At 52.7% G+C, this 17857-nt stretch overlaps 1 protein-coding gene across 2 annotated transcripts in view; it reads left to right on the top strand.

Annotated features, from left to right (window-relative positions):
- Positions 1-17857, top strand: part of VAC14 (VAC14 component of PIKFYVE complex) — a 94214-nt gene that overhangs the window by 46368 nt on the left and 29989 nt on the right. For both annotated transcript variants that reach the window (XM_019757655.2, XM_074314600.1), the window contains exon 14: positions 10340-10472. In XM_019757655.2, coding sequence (XP_019613214.1) covers positions 10340-10472 — 133 coding nt within the window. The remainder of the gene's footprint in view (positions 1-10339; positions 10473-17857) is intronic.

Here is a 17857-nt window from a genome sequence, read left to right as displayed (position 1 = left end):
TGAACTTGAAGTCCAGCCCCACCCTGGCCCTTGCCGCAGGGTATCATGTAGGACCCCAGGCTTTTGTCCACACCACTGCACGCACTCTGCTTGCAGCTGGTCCCAAGTTTCCAGCTGTTTCTGACTGAAGCAAGGGAGGAGTGAGGGGCTCTAGCAGCAGCACAGCTTCCTTCTCTTGTTTCCCCAGGATGCAGTGGTTTCCTTGCCAACAAGCCCAGTTTCCTCTGGGCAACCAGAGGCCATAGTCAGGGAGGCTCCCACATCCTGACCCGGGACCCCTGCTGAGGTTTCCACCCTCTTTCCCACAGCCCAGAACTTCATTCTCCATTCGTGTCCTCAACGCAGCCCTTGGCAGTCAACCTGAAGTCCTCCGGATGGATGGCAGGAATGCCACAGGTGGAGTGTGGGGGCCAAGCCTTCATGTGGGGGTAGGACCCTGCTGAGAAGGGTGAGAAGCAGAAGGCTCTTCCTTGGAGAAGTGGGGCAGGAACTGGGTGGCAGTGAGACCTGACTGTAAGAGGACGGCCGCAGCCAAGATGAGGCACCTGCCAGGGCACAATCTGGCCCTCAGGTGCCCTGGTTGGAGCATGTCTCCCCAGTGGGAGAAGCAAAGAGCTAAGGCAGCACAGCCCCAGGCGGGGGAGGGGAAGGACGCCTTGGTCTCCCAGGACTCTGATCTGTTCCTCTGTCTATAAAGTGGCTTTTCTCTCCTTCCTGGGCACAGAGACGTGGATGAGTGAAATGCTTACTAGCTGGTAAAGGATGGGACAGAAAAATGGCTGTGGGCAGCCCAGGTCTTCTGGACAGGGCCAAGGGCTCCCTACAGAAGCAAGTCCTTTCAGCTGATTGGGAACAAGGTCTGGGGGACACGTGGATGGTAAAGCACTCTGAACCCCAGCTCCTGGCCCCACCAAGTTGGGTGGGCCGCTAACGAGGCTGAGGCAGTGAAGACTTGCCCCAGCTCACCAAGGCTGTCAGACTGGCTCACATCAGCCAGGGACTCACCCTGAATTCATAGAAAAATAACCAAGTCTGCCAGACGGGAAGAAATTACATCCTGGAAAGAACAAAGAAATGCCTGCAGCCAGTAATGCTTCTTGATTCAAGGATTCACAGCGCTGAGCGCCACGCACTTAGCCTGAGACCCCACGTGTGTACTTCGAGGAGTGTGGGAACCACGCATGCTTGTTTGTGTCCACAGCTGGCACCAGATTTTTCAAATGAGTCTAATTTTAAAAGGTCAAGGTCAAGCTCATACCAGTAATAGAAGAGCATGGGAAGCCAGAGCTGGTCCTTAGCTGCCTTGGGGAGGGCACGTACCAGGCACCGAGGTGGTCGAGGGTGGCTGCTAGGTCAGAAAGCATGCAGGAAGTGTGCACACATTCCTCTGCGGGCTGCTCTGTCACATTACTTCTCAGGCATGCAAGCAAGGGGGTCATTCTGTGTGTTTCCATCTAGCTGTACATGTGGACAACGGCTGCAGAGCCAAACCCTCTTCCTGTTTGGATTCTGCTTTGCTCTGGCTCTCCAGGGCACAGCTCTGAGAACTTGCAGACTGCAGTGCTGTGTCTCTTTAGGGTAGATTCCCTCACCCAACCCCTGTAAAGGGATTTTCTGGAAAGCCAAGGAGGCAGGGAGTCTAGCAAAGATGAATTCGGTGGTGTGTGTAGGAAACCAAATGGCCCCACCAGTGTGTTGGGTCTGTAAACTCAGATGGTGCAGATTGCATGCAGCAGTAGGGTAGCTGCTGTGTTGACCTAACTATGCCACACACTGGGCCCCAGAGCCCACAAGGCAGAGTTGCCCACGTGGGATTTTCCTCTTGCCTGCTCGACTGTGAACATTTGACCCTTCACTGCAATCGTACGGGCAGAGGTGATGGTGTCGCTTCTCCCGCACCCTCTTCGTTCCTGACCTTTGCAGAGCTCCAGGCTGGGAAGAGGGCCACCTCTGGGAGAGTCAGGAGGGGTACCGCCTGGCTGAGTAGCCCCGAGGGAAGCCTGTGGAGGGATACCACATTACCCTGGCTCCCTAGACTGTGATTTGGTGAAACGAAATGAAACAATCGCTTGGGTCTCCTATGACTTGGCAACTTTTGTGCCTTCTCTGCCTATCTCCACTCAGGGGGATGTGAGCCTAGGCTCTGCCAGGCTCTGGGGAGAGGGGATGTTGAGCCCCCCTCGAGCAGACCCAAGGGGCCTGACCCGATACTGTGCAGAATGCTGCTTGGCAGGAGCAGGAGGCGTCTAGGACCAGCCCCTGTTAGGGACACGCCTGGCCCTCCTGGGGCTTGGACCCCCTGCTGCAGGAGTGGGAGCAGCCTTCACCCAGCCCAGCACACTGGGACAGTCTGGGCCAAAGGTCACCCAGGACTAAAACCCAGGCTTCCCTGCCCTTCCTTCCATCCACGGGGCCCATTCTTGGTTGGATAAAACTGCTCATATCAGGGCTCTCTGGTCCAAAGTGGATTTGATCCCAGTTCTCAAAACATGGGCAAAAGGGAAAAGTTCTGATTTGGTTTTGTTCCTTATGGCCCAGGCTGGTGTGCCCAAATGCAGAAAGAAGTTCTAGAAGAATGCTAGCAGGCCATCCCTGTTGAGCTCTTACTAGGACTGCTTCCCACATGTCAGCTTCCTGAGCCACACTGTGGATTAGCTCGCAACATCTCTGAGGGGAACACCACTGCCATTCCCACCTGGGAGGAGGGATCGCGACAGCATCGATGCTAACCCAGGGGCCTGGCCTGAGAGCCTGCTCTCTTCACCCCCACACTCAGAGGATGGGAACACAGGCGAACCCCAGGCTTGACCAGCACTGAAAGCTTCTGCCACCCGAAGAGAGGAGCAGAGCAGTGGTAGCCAGGCCTGTGGTCTCCTCTGGGTGCTGGGTCGTGACTCCAGTCTGGCAGTTTTGGGGGTAGCCCTCCTCTTCACAGTGACTTCAGGGACCCCATTCTGGCCTTGGGCCACCTCAGCACCTCATTTCTTTCCCTTCTGCTGGGTCTACCTCCTCCAGCCGCACCAGACCATTTCCCAGCCCCCAAAAACTTTACCTGTTGCTCTTTGAGCCTTAAAAGCCCTTCTTCCCACACACTCTTTTTAGGAAAATAGAAGAGCACAGGTGCTGAGCTTGGAAAGACCTAGACTTATAGCCCAGCTCTGCCCTGCCTGTCCTAGGACCTTGGGCACGTGTCCTGCCTCCTCTATAAATTGGGCGATGGGCGGTTGGAGGCTCTGTGAGCTCTTGCATGGAAGGGGCTAAGATAAATCCCAGTGCAGCGCTGCCTTCGTTCCGTCCTTACTATAAGGACTCACACGTGCTTCAGGACAGGGCAGACGGCGCGGATCAGACTCCTGTGCTGCTGCTGTGCCACCGCCCGTCACTGTGCAGGGTGCTGGGCTTCACATCTGTTTCCCGCCTTGGCTGTGACTTCGTAGAGCCGCGTTTCTCAAGGTGCAGGTTGTGCAGCGTCGGCGTTGCCTGGACGCTCAGAAATGGGGACACTCTGGCCCACCCCATACTCAGAATCCCGTTGTACTAGGATCACCAGGTGACTTGTGTGCCCCAGTCAGACCGCAGTGGCCTGTTGTACTCATCTCTGAATCCCATCAGGCGCCCATAACAGTGCCAGCTTTCAGAATTCATTATGATGACGGGAGGAGGGCCGCGGGGCCCAAGGCCGGGACTGAGGCTCGCCTAGCTCCGCTGCCCAGGCCTTCACTAGTCAGCAGATGGAGAGCCTGGCCCCCTCTGTCCCAGAGCCATCGCTGTTGGCCATCCTGAGGGCCCCTCCCTCCTCCAGCACCGCCCGGGGCCCCAGCACTGCTCGCTCCTGCAGCAGCCGCAGCGCCCTCCTAGTGCAGCCCCTCCACGGATGTCGGCTTCAAGTTCCTCTGGGCCCTGCTGTGGCCAGTGGTGTATCGCTTGCTCTAAGCTGGGCAGCTGGAAAGCCTCCTGGATGTGGGTGGCTGCCCTGTGCAGAGGGCTCCCCGACCTCCACTGGGCTGGTCCATAGAAAGGAAAGTGACCACCTTTTGGATTGGATCCCAAGGATGCTTTTGCTGCAACATCTTAACCACCCTTTTGTCCGTGTAGCCGTGGGTTTGGGCGCTCTGATTCAACAGACTCCACAGGCCCCCTGAGACCCTGATTTACAACAGCCCTTGGCCCCCTCTGTCCCAGTGAAGCTAGCCCCTCTCCACCTGTCCCCTTTGATTCCAAGCCAGCCTCCCAATCGTGCAACCCCCTCCTCACAGCACTTTCTGTGCCAGGAGCTGCGTGTTAAGCCCCTTAACCCTGTGACGCTCACAGACAGAAACCGCCACCCTGGAGAAGGTGTCACTTCCTCTAGACTGCCTGCCAGTTAGCAGCAGGACCTGGATCTCATCTGGGTCCTCTGGCCCTTCCTCCCATCCTCAGGGCACAGAGGGGCTGGTGGGGAGGTAGACAGGAGGATGGGAGCAGAGCAGGAACCCTGCCGGGCCTGGGCTGGGCGGCTAATGTTTTCCCATCTGGTTTTGTTGAACTGTAACTCACGTTGCATATGGAGGCCAGAGCTATTTTTATCCTGACATGTGAGGCTCCTTCACGTCATAACCACAAAACTCAATCCAAAACATCCCAGGGAAGGTTGTTTGTGAGACGTTCTGCAGATTCTCATGTCGCCACATCAGGTTTCACTTAGTAACATCTGTGGGGCTGGCTCTCTGGCCGCCCACCCCACTGATCTGGTTTTGTGTACCGAGTGCTCCCGACAGCATCTGTCTGCCCCTGAGCCAGCGGTGGTCACGTGAGCTTCCTGCCAGAGCCCGCTTGTCCAAACCAGAAATGCGAGGCAAGCAGCATTCGGCTGCAGTACTGGTCCTCAGCAGGACTGGGGAATGAAACTCCTGCTCTTCTCAGCCCCCCAAAGGGCGCCTCTCTCCTGAGACCATGGCCAGGTGGTTCTCTCCTCCCCACCCCCAGGGCCCTGGCGAGATAGCTTGCCCATCCTCCCTGGTGGGCCTGGAAGACGTGCTGTCAGTAATGTCACCTGAGTAAGAGCCTCTGAGTCCTCAGCACAGTGTGGAGGGCACACCTTACATCGGGACCCTGGGCTCCTCCTAATGACCAGCAACACCGCCAACCAGCAGGAGAGTGCGGCAGAGTTGGCTTTTATCAGCCCCGCGGAGAAAGGAGGCCAGTTCCCAGCCATGCTTGTCACGTGTGTGGACGAACAAGAGCCAGGAGTGGAGAAGTGGCTTGAGGAAGCGCCGTGAGCTCCCCACGGCGAGGCTGCAGTTGGGCAGACATTCATTCAGTCGAGAGGGGCCTGCCACTCCCTGTAGTAGCTCCTGGAGTGAGTAGAGTTTTCTTCTCCCCCGCCCCGTCTCCTCCTGAGCCTGCAGTCCTGCCTGAGAACATCTAAGATTCCATCTCAAGCCAACTGGGCCTGAGGGCCGGTAAGGTCAGACAAGTGGCTGGTGGCCCAGAGGGAGACTGAGGCCTGGGAAAGACTGGGTCCTCAGCCTGTCCATGGTGAGCACTGCGGCCCAGCTCTGACCAGTCCACCCAGGGCTTGTTGCCCTCCCCCTGCTGGGAGATGACTATCCTGACATGTTTCTCCACAGTTGGGCCAGGATCTCAAGCTTTACGAGGCTCGTGGTGCTGTCCTATGGAGGTTCCTCCTCTCGAGGGCAGTGGCCCTGACCAGAGTCCCTCTGGCATGTGGGAGCCTGGAGGCCAAAAGGCCGTTCCCAGACAGCTGCAGGCCAGGCCGGACAGCTCCCCTGAAGCTCCCAGCACACTGAGCTCCTGTCAGCCAAGTATTGGGGAAGGTGCCTGCCTCCTGCTCTTTGTAGTTTGTAAGTGGTGGGAGGGCTGAGCTGCAGCGGCTTTCCCAGCAACCACGGCACTGTGAGGACATGAGTCACTTGCCATGGCTTCTTGCAAACTTGTCTCTCCTTCCTCCTCCCTCCCACTAAGGGTGTCAGCTCCAGGGGCTGCCATGCAGACCTGGATTTTGAGAGTTGCTTGTGTGGCCCAGAGAGGGGCCTGTGGCTAAGGAGACCGGGGATGTGTCCAGAGCAGCCCTGGGCTTTCTCTTATGCCATCTTTGGCCAATCTGTCCGCTGAGAGGTGGGCAGGTCTCTCAGATGTGGGGTTGGTAGACTTACAGGTGACGCCGTCTCCTCCTTGCAGCTTCCCCTACCTCTCAGCAGAGCACTGTGAACTTTTCCCAGATCTAAAGTCTTCCCCATTCAGAGACATTCCACACTACCCCCGAGACCTCAGTCATCCATTCCAAGACTTCGAGAGGAAGAGCAGTTTGCCCCATGCAGTGGTCTGGGTTACGGCATGTTTGCTAATAATAGCAGCACAGACTATGTGGCAAGCGCAGGCCCAGAGCATGTTCTGTCTCATTTAATAGGATTCTTACTGCCCCACTCTATGGATGAGGAAACAGGCTTAGAGGGGGTAAGACTTGCCCAGAGTTGCATAGCCAGTGCCTGGCAGAGGCAGATCTGATCGGAACCCTGCTCTGATGGCCTCCCAGGCCGAGCTCTGAAATACCATGCTTGATACTTCCCATTGCCCCTGGGAGGCCAGAACCTCCCAGCACCTCCCCAATGCCTGCCCAAGACACCCAGCCCCTGGGGAATGGAGACCATGGTCCCAGGTGGCCCTCGTTGGGGAGGATTTCTTTGTGGTCATCCCCTGTGTTGGTCCCTTTGTCCTTTGGAATACTTTGGAGCCTAAGTGGCACTAGGCCTGGAAATGGGGTGGGACGGGGGTGCACATACAGAAGCAAGAAGGGGACAGGGACTTAAGGAGCCATCATGAGTAAGTACCCGGGAGAAGGCTGCAGTAAGCTGGGTTCCAGCCCACAGGCACTTCCAGTGGGGTTGCAGGGGGGCCTGTGCCCTCCAGCCAGGCCACCACGGGGAGGTGGGGATGTGAAGAGGGGCCCAGGAGGCAGCCAGCCTGCCTCAACAGCTGTGTCTGCAACCACCTCTTCAGAGATCAGCCCCAGCTGGGCCTGGGGCAACTCGATCTGTAAGAATGTGACACTTGATTCTGCAAACAGCCCCCTCTGGGCCAGGGGGTAGAGACTGTTTGCCATTCCAGAGTCACTCAGGACCTCCTGGGCCAGGCCGTCTGGGCAAGGACCCAGAAAAACGCACTGCAAACAACAGTAGTTCAGTGAGGCCCACCTTTGAACTGGGCTTCTCACTCGAGGCTTGGCCCTTGGACGGGGTCTGGGAGCAGTCTAGGAGGTTCTCAGGAGAGAGGACAGTAGTTTGAAGGTGTGGCTCCTGGTAAGGAATCCTCACAGCGTAATTTACCACTGCCTTTTCCAATTCCCACCTACTTCCCCATAAGGACTGTGCAAGGACATAAGGGAAGTCTAAATTCAGCCTAAAGATAGCTCCTGGGAGGTTTTACTGCTACTTCCTGGCCACTGGTCAGCCCACAGGGGCTCCTCTGTAGGCTCACTTATAGTACTCTGGATGGTTCTATACATTTTGTGATTTGGGCTGATGCTTCTGGAGTTATATCCCCTCGCACAGCCAAGCTTGACTCCCAGAGGCCCCACATCCTGCCTATTTCATGCTGGTGTGTGGCCATCTTCTCCCTGGTTGGGAGAGGAAGTCATGGCTACGATTACTGAGACAGAGGGGCCACCCGGAAAGTGATGGCCCCAGATACCTCCGTCAGCTACTCCGCTTCCTCCAGTGTCCTTCCTGAGTTCCAAACTTCCAGTTAGAAGTTGAATAAGTTCTAGGGATCTAACATACAGCGTGGTAATTATAGTTAATAATACTGTATTATATACTTGAAAGTAGCTAAGAGAGTAGATCTTAAATGTTCTCACAACAAAAAAGAATGGAAATTATGTGAGGCGGTAGAGATGCTAGCTAAACGCTATGGTGTTAATCATATCTAAGTGTACCAAATCAATATGTACAACTTAAACTTACAGTTGTATGTCAGTTACATCTCAACAAAGCTGAAAAAATTAAATATAAAAAATAAAGCATATACAAAAGTTTAAAAAGACATCATTCCCACATGGGAGCTGCAACCTCTTCTCCTGCCGTTAAGAAAAAAAAAGAAAAAGACATCGTGTTATACTGGGACAACGAGCTATCCATCCATGTGCAAAAAAGAAAAAAAATGACTTGGGACTCCTTCCTCACACCATATAAAAAATTTTAAATGGATCAGAGACCTAAATGTAAGAGCTTAAAAAAAAAAATCTTAGAAGAAAGCAGATCAGTAAATCTTTCTGACCTTGGATTAAGTAATAGTTTCTTAGATGTGACACCAAAAACACAAGCAACCAAAGAAAAAATAAATTGGACTTTAAAAATTGAAAATTTTGTGCTTCAAAGGACACCATGAAGACAGTAAAAAGACAACACAGAATGCGAGAAAATATTTGCAAATCAAATATCTGATAAGAGACTTGTATCCAATATAAAGAACTCTTACAACTCAACAATAAAGACAAATGACCCAATTTAAAAATGGGCACAGGATTTGAATCGAGATTTCTCCAAAGAAGATCCGCAGCTAGCCAGTCAGCTAATGAAAAGATGTGCAGCATCATTAATCATTAGGGAGGTGCAAATCACTCCACAGTGAGATACTACTTCCCATCTGCTAGAAGGGCTATAATCAAAATGAGATAATAACAAGCATTGGCAAGGATGTGGAGAAATTGGAACCTTCATACATGGCTGGTAGGAATGTAAAATGGTGCAGCCATTTTACACTGTGGAAAACAGTCGGGCAGTTCCTCAACAGTTTAAACAGGAATTCCTCTCCTGGGTATATAACCAAGAGAAATGAAAACATGTTCACACAAAACCTTGTATGTGAATGTTCATAGCAGCATTATTCTTAATAGCCAAAAAGTGGAAACAACCAAATGTCCACCAACTGATGAATGGATAAAATAAGGTCTGTCCATACAGTGGAATATTAATTCAGCCATAAAAACAAATATAGGACTGATACATACTACAGCATGGATGAACCTTGAAAATATGCTAAGCCAAAGAAGCCACATACTGTATGATTATGTGAAATGTCCAGAATAAGTAGATCCATAGAGATAATAGATTAATGGTTGCCAGTGGCTGGTGGAGGGGAGAATGGAGAATGACAACTAATGGGTACGGGGTTCTTTTGGAATCATGGAAAATGTTCTGGAATTAGTGGAAAATGTTCTGGAATTAGGCACAACTTTGTGAATATACTGAAAACCAGTGAATCGTACACTTTAAAAGGGTGAACTTTATGGTATGTGAATTATATCTCAAGCTGTTTTTCGTTGGTTTGTTTGTTTTTTAATGCCATGTTAATGTCTTGGGCAGCTGGAGTGAGGATTCCTACCATCGCTAACGCCTCTTTCCAGCAGTGCTGTTGAGGGCAGCATGTGTTAGAAAGGAACGGGGTTGGGGGGGGGGGGAATCCCATGGGGTGTGTAAATACACCACCTCACATAAAGGTAGTCCAAGCATTCCCTCAGCCCTGTCCTTGTCCCCTCCCCTCCGTGCTAAATGCCTTGCAGAGGAGAACACGTGGGGATGGGGGGTGGGGCTGCATCTGGCCCTTGGTCCTCAGTGTGGTTTCAGCTGGGACACATATCAGAGGGAGACCTCCAGTGTGATTCTGTTTCTAAAGTCGACTTGGGCTTTGAAAGTGTTTAGAGTAAACTCTGCGAGAGCATCTTTGCCTGCAGATAAGGAAGAATGTCCGATTTCAAAACATTAGGTCAAGACTGAAACACTTGGTAACATTTTGTTAGTGTGTGCCGTCTTTAATCTAGTGGGTGTGGGTAGCTTTTACTTTTTCTTGTCACGTTGGGTAAAGAGTGGCTTTTGCCTCTCAGGGTTTGTCAGTTTTGTTAACTATTGAGATTGTGTACCTGTCTTTTACTCTTTTTTCTCTTTGACTTGTCGTTTGTCAAAATAAAGCACAATTGTATTTTATTTATTGGGATAATGAGAAAAATTTGTTTTTTAAAAATGTCATAGCACCTAGCAGAGGATCCTACTCATCATAGGAGGTGTTGCTAAGTGATTGGGGCATGGCTGGGGGTGTGGACAGGTAAGTGGGTACGCTTGCAGTAAGCAAAGTGGTATTTGCTCATACATACTTATATAGTCCTTGGTTTTTGCTGTCAACCTGTTGCCGGCTCTTGATTAAAGATTTTCCCTCATCTTGTTACACACAGACACCCTCCCCTCCCCACTACCACCTTTTTGGCATTTATAATTGTTTATATTCTATGATGGGTCCTATCACCCTGTGGGCACAATAAATCCCAGCTCTGTCCCTTTCTCTACAGGTACCAAAGGCTTAGAATGTTCTCCTTCCACTCCTACCATGAACTCCTACTTTTATAAGTTCATGATCAACCTTCTCAAGAGGTTCAGCAGTGAACGGAAGCTCTTGGAGGTCAGAGGCGCTTTCATCATCAGGTTAGTCTCAGCCTACTTTCTCTTCCTCACACAGCCATGGTTTTTCATTTTCACTCCATGCAAGGTATCGAAGCAACCATTTCCTCTCGCTCCTGTTGCCTGCTTTTCCTGACCTTTGTATTTGTTCTTAAAAGAAACAAAGAGGGTTTCCCCCTTCACACCAGGTTGCTGGTGCTACAGACATGAAGCAGGTTGATGTCACCATTTTTTAAACAAATGAATTAGTGGTTCGCTTGTGAGGTAATATGTTCCTTTGAGGTTAAATGTCTGATCGTTAAATGCCCTTGTCAGAGCCTTTGGGGAGGAAAGTAGGTGAGCCCGCTAGAACGTGGAATGGGGCAGTGTGCAGTGCCCCACTGCGAGTGCAGAGTTTGGCCAGGACTGGTGACAGCAGTGGCTCTGGCGGAGCCAGGTACTTGAGTCATGTGAGCCTCTAAAACTGTCATCACCAGTAGCATGGCCAGGTGTGGCCCTTTGCCTCCCTCTCAGCTCCAAGGAGCAGGGTTACCAGAAGAGTGACCTTCAGGCCAACAAAATGTAGATGAGGCACAGATTTTTCCAGGGTCCCCAAAAAAACCAGGTGGAGGAGTTTTCCAGAATAGTCTGGCCCCAGATGCTGTAGGGCAGTGGTTCTCGGCCCTGGCTCCGTGTTAGGTCACCAAGAAGGCTTAAGAAAGAAGGTGATGGCTGGGCCTCTCCCGACCAGTGAAATCAGAACCTCTGGGGTGATGAGGGTCATTAAAGCCATCTGGGTGCTTGGGGAACAGAGTAGACTGATATGGTCCCAGGAGTCCGGGAGGCCCCTGAGGCCATTGGGGTGGAGGGGCGGTTGAAGGAGGATTCCCCACAGAGGCTTCAGCCCATGCGGAGGCTTCAAGGCTGTAAACCGGAAGGCAGGGGAGAGTTGCCTTAGCCTTGTGGGCCATCCTAAGGATTGGGACCTTTACACAGAGCTCATGGGAAGCCACTGAAAGGGCTTGAGCAGAGGAATGGTGTGACCAGATTTCTGTTTTTAAAGATTACTGTGCTGCTGGGGGAGAATGGGTGGAGGAGGGCAAGATGGACATGCGGGCGAGCAGTTAGGAGGCTGTTGTCCGAGTGAGAGATGGTGGCAGGCAGATAGAAAAAAGCAACAGGATTCAAGAATTAATTAGTAGGATCCCTGTTAGTATAATCAATTGGTGATTGATTGCATGAGGGAATAAGAGGAGAGGGAGTTGAAAGTGACACCCAGGACTCTGGTGTGACAGCGGGGTGGGTGGTGGTGGCAGTCCCTGGGATGGGAGCCCTGGAGGACGAGCGGGGAGGGGGGAAAGGCCTATGTTTCCATTTAAATTGCTTTGGGAACCTCAAAGGAGAGATGCTGGAGAAGCAGTTTGTGATACCTGTCTCTCAGAAGAGGGACCTAGGCCTGAGACACAAATCTGGAAACTGAAGGCATAGTTATTCATTCATTCAACAGATACTGACTGAATCCTGACTCCGTGCAGGCTACCGTTCCAGTGCTCTTGGGGAGTTTGCATTCATAGGGTGTAAGAACAGTCAGGGGTAAGAGGGCAGAGAGGGAAGGAAACAGACCAGAGCTGAGCCCTTAGGAGCTCCAGTGAGTAACAGTCAGGGGAAAGAGAAGCCAAGAGAGGAGGCTGAGAAGAGCCCAGCAGGTGGGAAGAAGCAGACGGAAGAGGGGAATGGCAGGAGGCAGTGATGGGAGATGGGGCCTAGAGAGTCTCCTGGGCGGCACGGGAGAGGGAACACCTGGGCCTTAGCTCGAGGGCTGAGGTAGAGTTGAGAGAACCTGGAGAACAGGCCAAAAAGTTGAGTCGAAGGGGGCGGGGCAAGCTAGCTTGACCAGGACAAATAGCAGGACACAAAATCCCTGCCCCTCGTGAGGAAGGGGCTTCTGACCGTAGACTACCAAAAGGTGTCCGGTGGTGGTGGGAAAGGATTGGCATTTGGAGCCGGAGAATTCTCTGTGGCGGGGACTGTCCCGTGTACTGTAGGATATTGAATAGCATCCCTGGCCTCTACCCACTAGATGCCAGTAGCACCCACCCCCATCCAGTTGGAATAATCAAAAATGGCTCCAGACATTCCCAAATGTCCCCTGAAAACAAAATCGCCCGGAATGAAAACCAGTTACGGAGGGACAGAAATGAATTCTTATCTTCATTGGCCAAAAGTGGAAGATTTCCATGGTTTTTCTTCGCAGTCAGTTAAAATAAAGGTTAGATATGGTACAAGAGACCCCCCGCCAGGAAAATGACAGACTATCCCCACCTGAGTGACAGTTAACTTGATATGATTTTCCAGATTGCAGAGGTGTTCGCTCTCTGATGAGCCTGCCTTGCCTGGAAGACTTTCAGGGAACCAGTGGAAAAAGAGGCCTTTGAAAAAGGCATTCATAGCTAGTTTCCTCTTTGGAGAACAGGGCTGTAATGGGTTCTTCCATCCTCTCTCAGCCTCACATGCCCCGTCAGGGCCTTGGGGAGAGGGAGCTCAGGGGAGTAAGCAACACCCCCAGACCGCACCAAGCAGAAGTTCAGCAACGTGGGCTCCATGCACCTGGTGGCCCTGACATACCCTGTTCCCATTTACAGCCTCTGGCAGGGAGGCTTCACTTGCTTTGCAGTGTCTCCCTCCTGGGTGGGCATCCAGAGCTGGTGGGAATCCTCATTTTGCAGAAGGGAAATGAGAGGAAGCCATGTACCTGCCCGGCTTAGTCGCAGCTAGGCTGCAGACCCCTGTACTTTGCTAATTCCGACATAGCTGCCACTTTATCCCTTCTGTGAGAGAGTGCCAAGCCAGACGCCTTGAGGGGCACTGCACAACCTGTGAGCCAAGGCCACCTGGGGCCCCGCTTCTCACAGGAGTTCCTCCCTCCTCGTCCACTGGGGGCTCAGTATACCAGCATACCGATGGCTCACACCCCTCGTGGACCACACCCTCCTGGCCATGGAGCCTGGCCTCACGCCCACCCCGCGTAGCCACGGAGGTCTCCTAGCCTTTGGTACTTGCACAAAGAACCAGGGCTGGGACAGAAGGAACCTTGTGGGGGCCCCTCACACATGTTGTTCCTCTTAGTCCTTTGCTTCTTTTGTGCAGCTGGCCATTTCCCCAAAGCAGCACCAGCACCTGTCAGTACGTGGTACAGCCTCCTCTGGGCCATGCTGGTTCTGTGCACCTGCTGCCTGCTAAGCCAGCATGCCGGGCCTCTGCCCAGGCCACAGCTCAGAACCCCCATTCTGGGCTGTCAGACACTGAAGAGATGTGTTTCCCCCTCCTTCCCTTCAGCAGAGGTTTGCCGGGGACGAGCCCTCGGGAGCAGCAGCCTGCCTGCCTGATTCTCGTTTCATTTCCTTATTTTCTGCTGAGGGCTATAAAGAGGAGCATAATAATGGTACATGCAGACTGCTGAGATGAAGCTGCAGGCCTGATAAGAACCACAACAAATGATTTAACCCTCTCCTTCAGGTGTTACATAAACTATAAGTTGCTCCTATCCACCTCCAAGATCAAGCATTGAAAGGAAAGAGTCTTCTGGCAAACAAGTCAAAAGCCATTATTTCTGCAGAGTGTGTTTAGCTCAGGATCCAGGGGCGGCTGCCGTCTCCAGGACAAAGGCATCTGGAGCTCCTGAAGACAAACATGGTGGGGGGTCTTGGCAGTGCAGTGAGGAAGAGGCATGATTTCCTTCAGGACCCGGAGCATTTCTTCTCACCCAGGCAGCTTTCCCAGGCTGCACCTCTGTGGGGGCACCCCAGGAGTGGGCCCCCAACCCCACCCCCCAAACTCCAACAAGGCCCTGGGCGGGTTGGACATCCTCTCTGGGTCCAAATAGCCTTGTTATCTACTGAGCGGAAGAGTGTAGATGCGTGTTGAGTTTGGGGAATCCAGTGGCTCCAAAACCTCATCTCAGCCAGACTTGTTTTGACCTGCTCCCAAGCTCACATCTGGAGGGAAGATGAGGACGGGAGTAGGGTTGCTGAAAGGGGCTGGTGCTGGGTACCCCCAACCCCTGCCCGCACCCACACCCTCTCCCCAGGACGCCACAGGCGTAGGGCAGATGGGCCTCCCATAGGCATCAGGGCAGGACTAAGCTTCTGGAGTCAAACAGACTTGCGTTCGAATCCCAGGTCCTCCAGTTTTTAACTGCATTACCTGTTTCCAAGCCTGTTTTGCTGTGACTAAAACAAAAATGATAGTGCCTGCCTGCCATTTGAAGAAAGGGTTACATAAGACCGCGCATGTTATGGCACTTAGCACAGCTTGATAAAGGGGAGCTGTTGTTCCACCTCATAATTATGGCCCCGGCCTCCCACAGCAGTCTGTGGGGAGGGGAAACCGGACTTGAGAGAGGGTGAAATAATTGAAACTTCTGTGCAGACAGCTGGCTCTGGTGTGCCAGGCCTGCTGCCCCAGCACCCAGGGCACCCACCAGCAGCCCAGCCCAGCCCCTTTAAAACAACTCTGCCCAGGGTGGGTGTTCGTGTACATTTCCCTCTTCCAGCCTCTTCCCACCCTCCATGCCAGTGCAGGCAGGACAAGTGCAGGCCTTGTTTTCCCATGAACCGTCCACTTCTACTCAGCAGAAAAGGCAGGGAGGGAGAAAATGCAGCCTCTGTGATACACTGTGATATGAACTCCAGCGTAATCCAACAGCTGGGATCTGTACAAGGCCGGCTTCTGTGCTGGGAAGGGAGCAGGAGTGAGGACGCCCTGCTCTGCCAGCCAAGACTGCCCTCTGGCCAGCCGTCCTTTGCCTGAATCAGCTGAGCCTTTCCCTTCCTCTTCCTCCCTGCCACTTTGCAGAGGACTGGCCAGAGGATGCGTTCTTTTCAGCCAGTGGCTACTGGGAACGCAAGGTCTCCAACCCCAGCCATCCCAGTGGATGGTGGGTGAGGTCCTGAACACCCCTAAAGGGAAAGGGCTGCCTGTAAGATGAAGTGGGTGTTTGAAGAGCACGGCTGGGGGCCCAAGCAGGAAAGGGGGAAGCAGTCATGAGACCCCATCCCCCCACCCCACTTGCATAGAGCCCTGTGTTGGGGGCCCGTGGAGTAAGGAATTGATTGGCTGCTGAGGTGGGTGGTGGGGCAGGGGAGCCAAGGCCTAGGAAACCACTGGAAACTGGACTTGTTCTTAATTGCAGGGGCTGGGGGGAGGGCCTGAAGAGAAGAAGCTCTTTCATCTGGTAGTTGGGAAATTCCACTTTGCTATCCTTGTGCATTCTGCTGTGAGAAAAGCCCTCGGCTGGGGCCAAATGGCCACTGTAGCTGGGGCAGCCCACACCCGCTGGTCTCACCCTCCTCACTCTTTCCATAGCCTCCCAGCCTCTGGATTGGGCGTCGCATACACCCCCTAGACCCTGTCTGTCTTTATATGTGTCACCTTACCTGCCCCAGGGGCATTGGCCAGTCCCCCAAAAACCCATCGTGCTGATGTTTATAGAAGATGAATCATAGTAAAGTGGCAAGACCCAGATCTCTGGTTCAGTGGCATTTCAGAAAAGCATGCTTTGCCTCCGGCCCCCAGCATGCAGAGAAGGCTTCTAAGAGGTCCCACTCTGATCTCTTCTCTCACCCGTCTAATGGATTGCATTCATTTGCTCAGATTAAAAATACATTGCTGTGACAGACATGTACCAGCCCAACTAAGTGTTTCTGCTATAAGAGGCCATGATCCACTACCCAAATGCAGACGGGTTTTGATCTTATGTTAGTTTGTAGCCATAGTATTGGGTCCCCAGCTGAGGGGAAGGAGACAGGACATTGAACAGGACTAGAAGAATTCTTCCGGGAAATTTCTTACATCCCTCTCAGAAGAAACTTATCTTCTTGCCAGCTTTAAGTTTGCCCAGCTCCTTTTGTGAATCTTCTGGAGCTTTCCACCATCATTCTCCCTGCTGGGGCCAGGGCTGGGGTGCTTTGTTGAGATGCAGGACAGCAAAGGAAGCATGTGGCAGAAGCTCCTTTACACAGTCAGCTCTTGGCTCTGATCTCCTAATTGGGGGCAGTGCTGAAGGAATGTGAATGGCAGGCACGATCTAACACACCAGACAAAGAGTACAGCCCTCGAAGAGAGGAAGATGTCCTCGTGAAGGGCAAACTTCAGAGCCCCACCCACTATATTTCTGTTGTCCCCTAATACCTGGCAAAGTGCCAGCATGCCAGCATCTCACAGAGCCAGCCGTGACCTAGGGGTGGCAGGAAGGGCTCGGGGCCTGGGGACAGGCCAGTGGCTCTGTTCTGCCTCCTCCAAGCAGTCCCCACACTGGCCGTAGAGCCCGCTGAGCACTTATAGAAGCAACGTGTTTTCTTCTGGAAAATGGAAACATGTGTTGGGCCTTGCTGGGCCAGGCTGGGATTAATTAGGTTTAACCAGGGGATATGGGGGAAGGAGAGGAAATGCTAGCCAGAGGGAGCCCTGCGCAGTGTGTTCTGAAAGTCTGCGGAGCTTTAGAGGGAAGTGTTCCCTTGTTTCAAGGGTCCTCCTGGATCCCTGTGATGGGGCTGGAAAGGGCCATGGGTCCGCTCGCTCTGAGGTGGGCTTGTGAGAGGTTAGAGGTCACCAGTGAACTTGGCAGGGGGAGGCCATACGACCAAAGCAGTCCTCCTCCCACGGAGCACGGAGCCAGCCATTCACCCCAGCATCCTGAAGCTCCTGTGGTTGGGCTGAGGACTCAGGAACCATTCCGTGCCCACCTTACAGGCATGGGTGCTGGCTCCTGCTGGGCCCTCTCCCGCCTCTGATTAAAATGTGTAGTCTCCACACCTGAGAAGCATCAGCTCCCAGCCCATGGCTCAGGCACGTGGTGATTGTCAGGAACTGCTGCCAAGGGCTGAGAATTTGATAAGGAATTTCTTTCTGAAGTTTGAGAGGTTGTTTCTGGATGGAATTTGCAGTACTCTGGATCTGTTTATACTTTACCTGAGAATGCCAGGAAACTAACAAAGTTTTGACCTTGGTAAGTCAAACAGCTTGGTCATTTAGCAGCAGGTAGCTGATGGGTATCATAATGGTGCATCTTAACCAAATCGTGGCAGGTTTGGAATTGGCCCCTGAAAGTCATTTCCTCCTGCCTCCTTGGGGTAGAGCTGCATCTGAGGAAGTACAGACAAAGGGGCGTCCTTAGTTTTAACAATGCTTTTAAACTCCTTCAAGAGTATATCCTGTTCATCCATTGTAGGATGCATTTCTCAGGAAACTTTCTTCTCCTCCTGTATCACTTCAGCTTAGGTATCTTCAGCCCCTTGGGGGCCCCTGTGTTCGCCCCGTTTTCCCCACAGGTGGTTTCTTTTAGCAGGTAGCCACAAAGATCACACACACACCCGCCTTTGGAAAAATACATGGAAGGGTTTCTATCACATGCAGTTTGTGAAAGGCCATCC

Source organism: Rhinolophus sinicus, linkage group LG11 (genome assembly GCF_036562045.2).
Source record: "Rhinolophus sinicus isolate RSC01 linkage group LG11, ASM3656204v1, whole genome shotgun sequence".
Taxonomy (NCBI): domain Eukaryota; kingdom Metazoa; phylum Chordata; class Mammalia; order Chiroptera; family Rhinolophidae; genus Rhinolophus; species Rhinolophus sinicus.
This window is presented reverse-complemented; position numbering and strand designations above follow the sequence as displayed.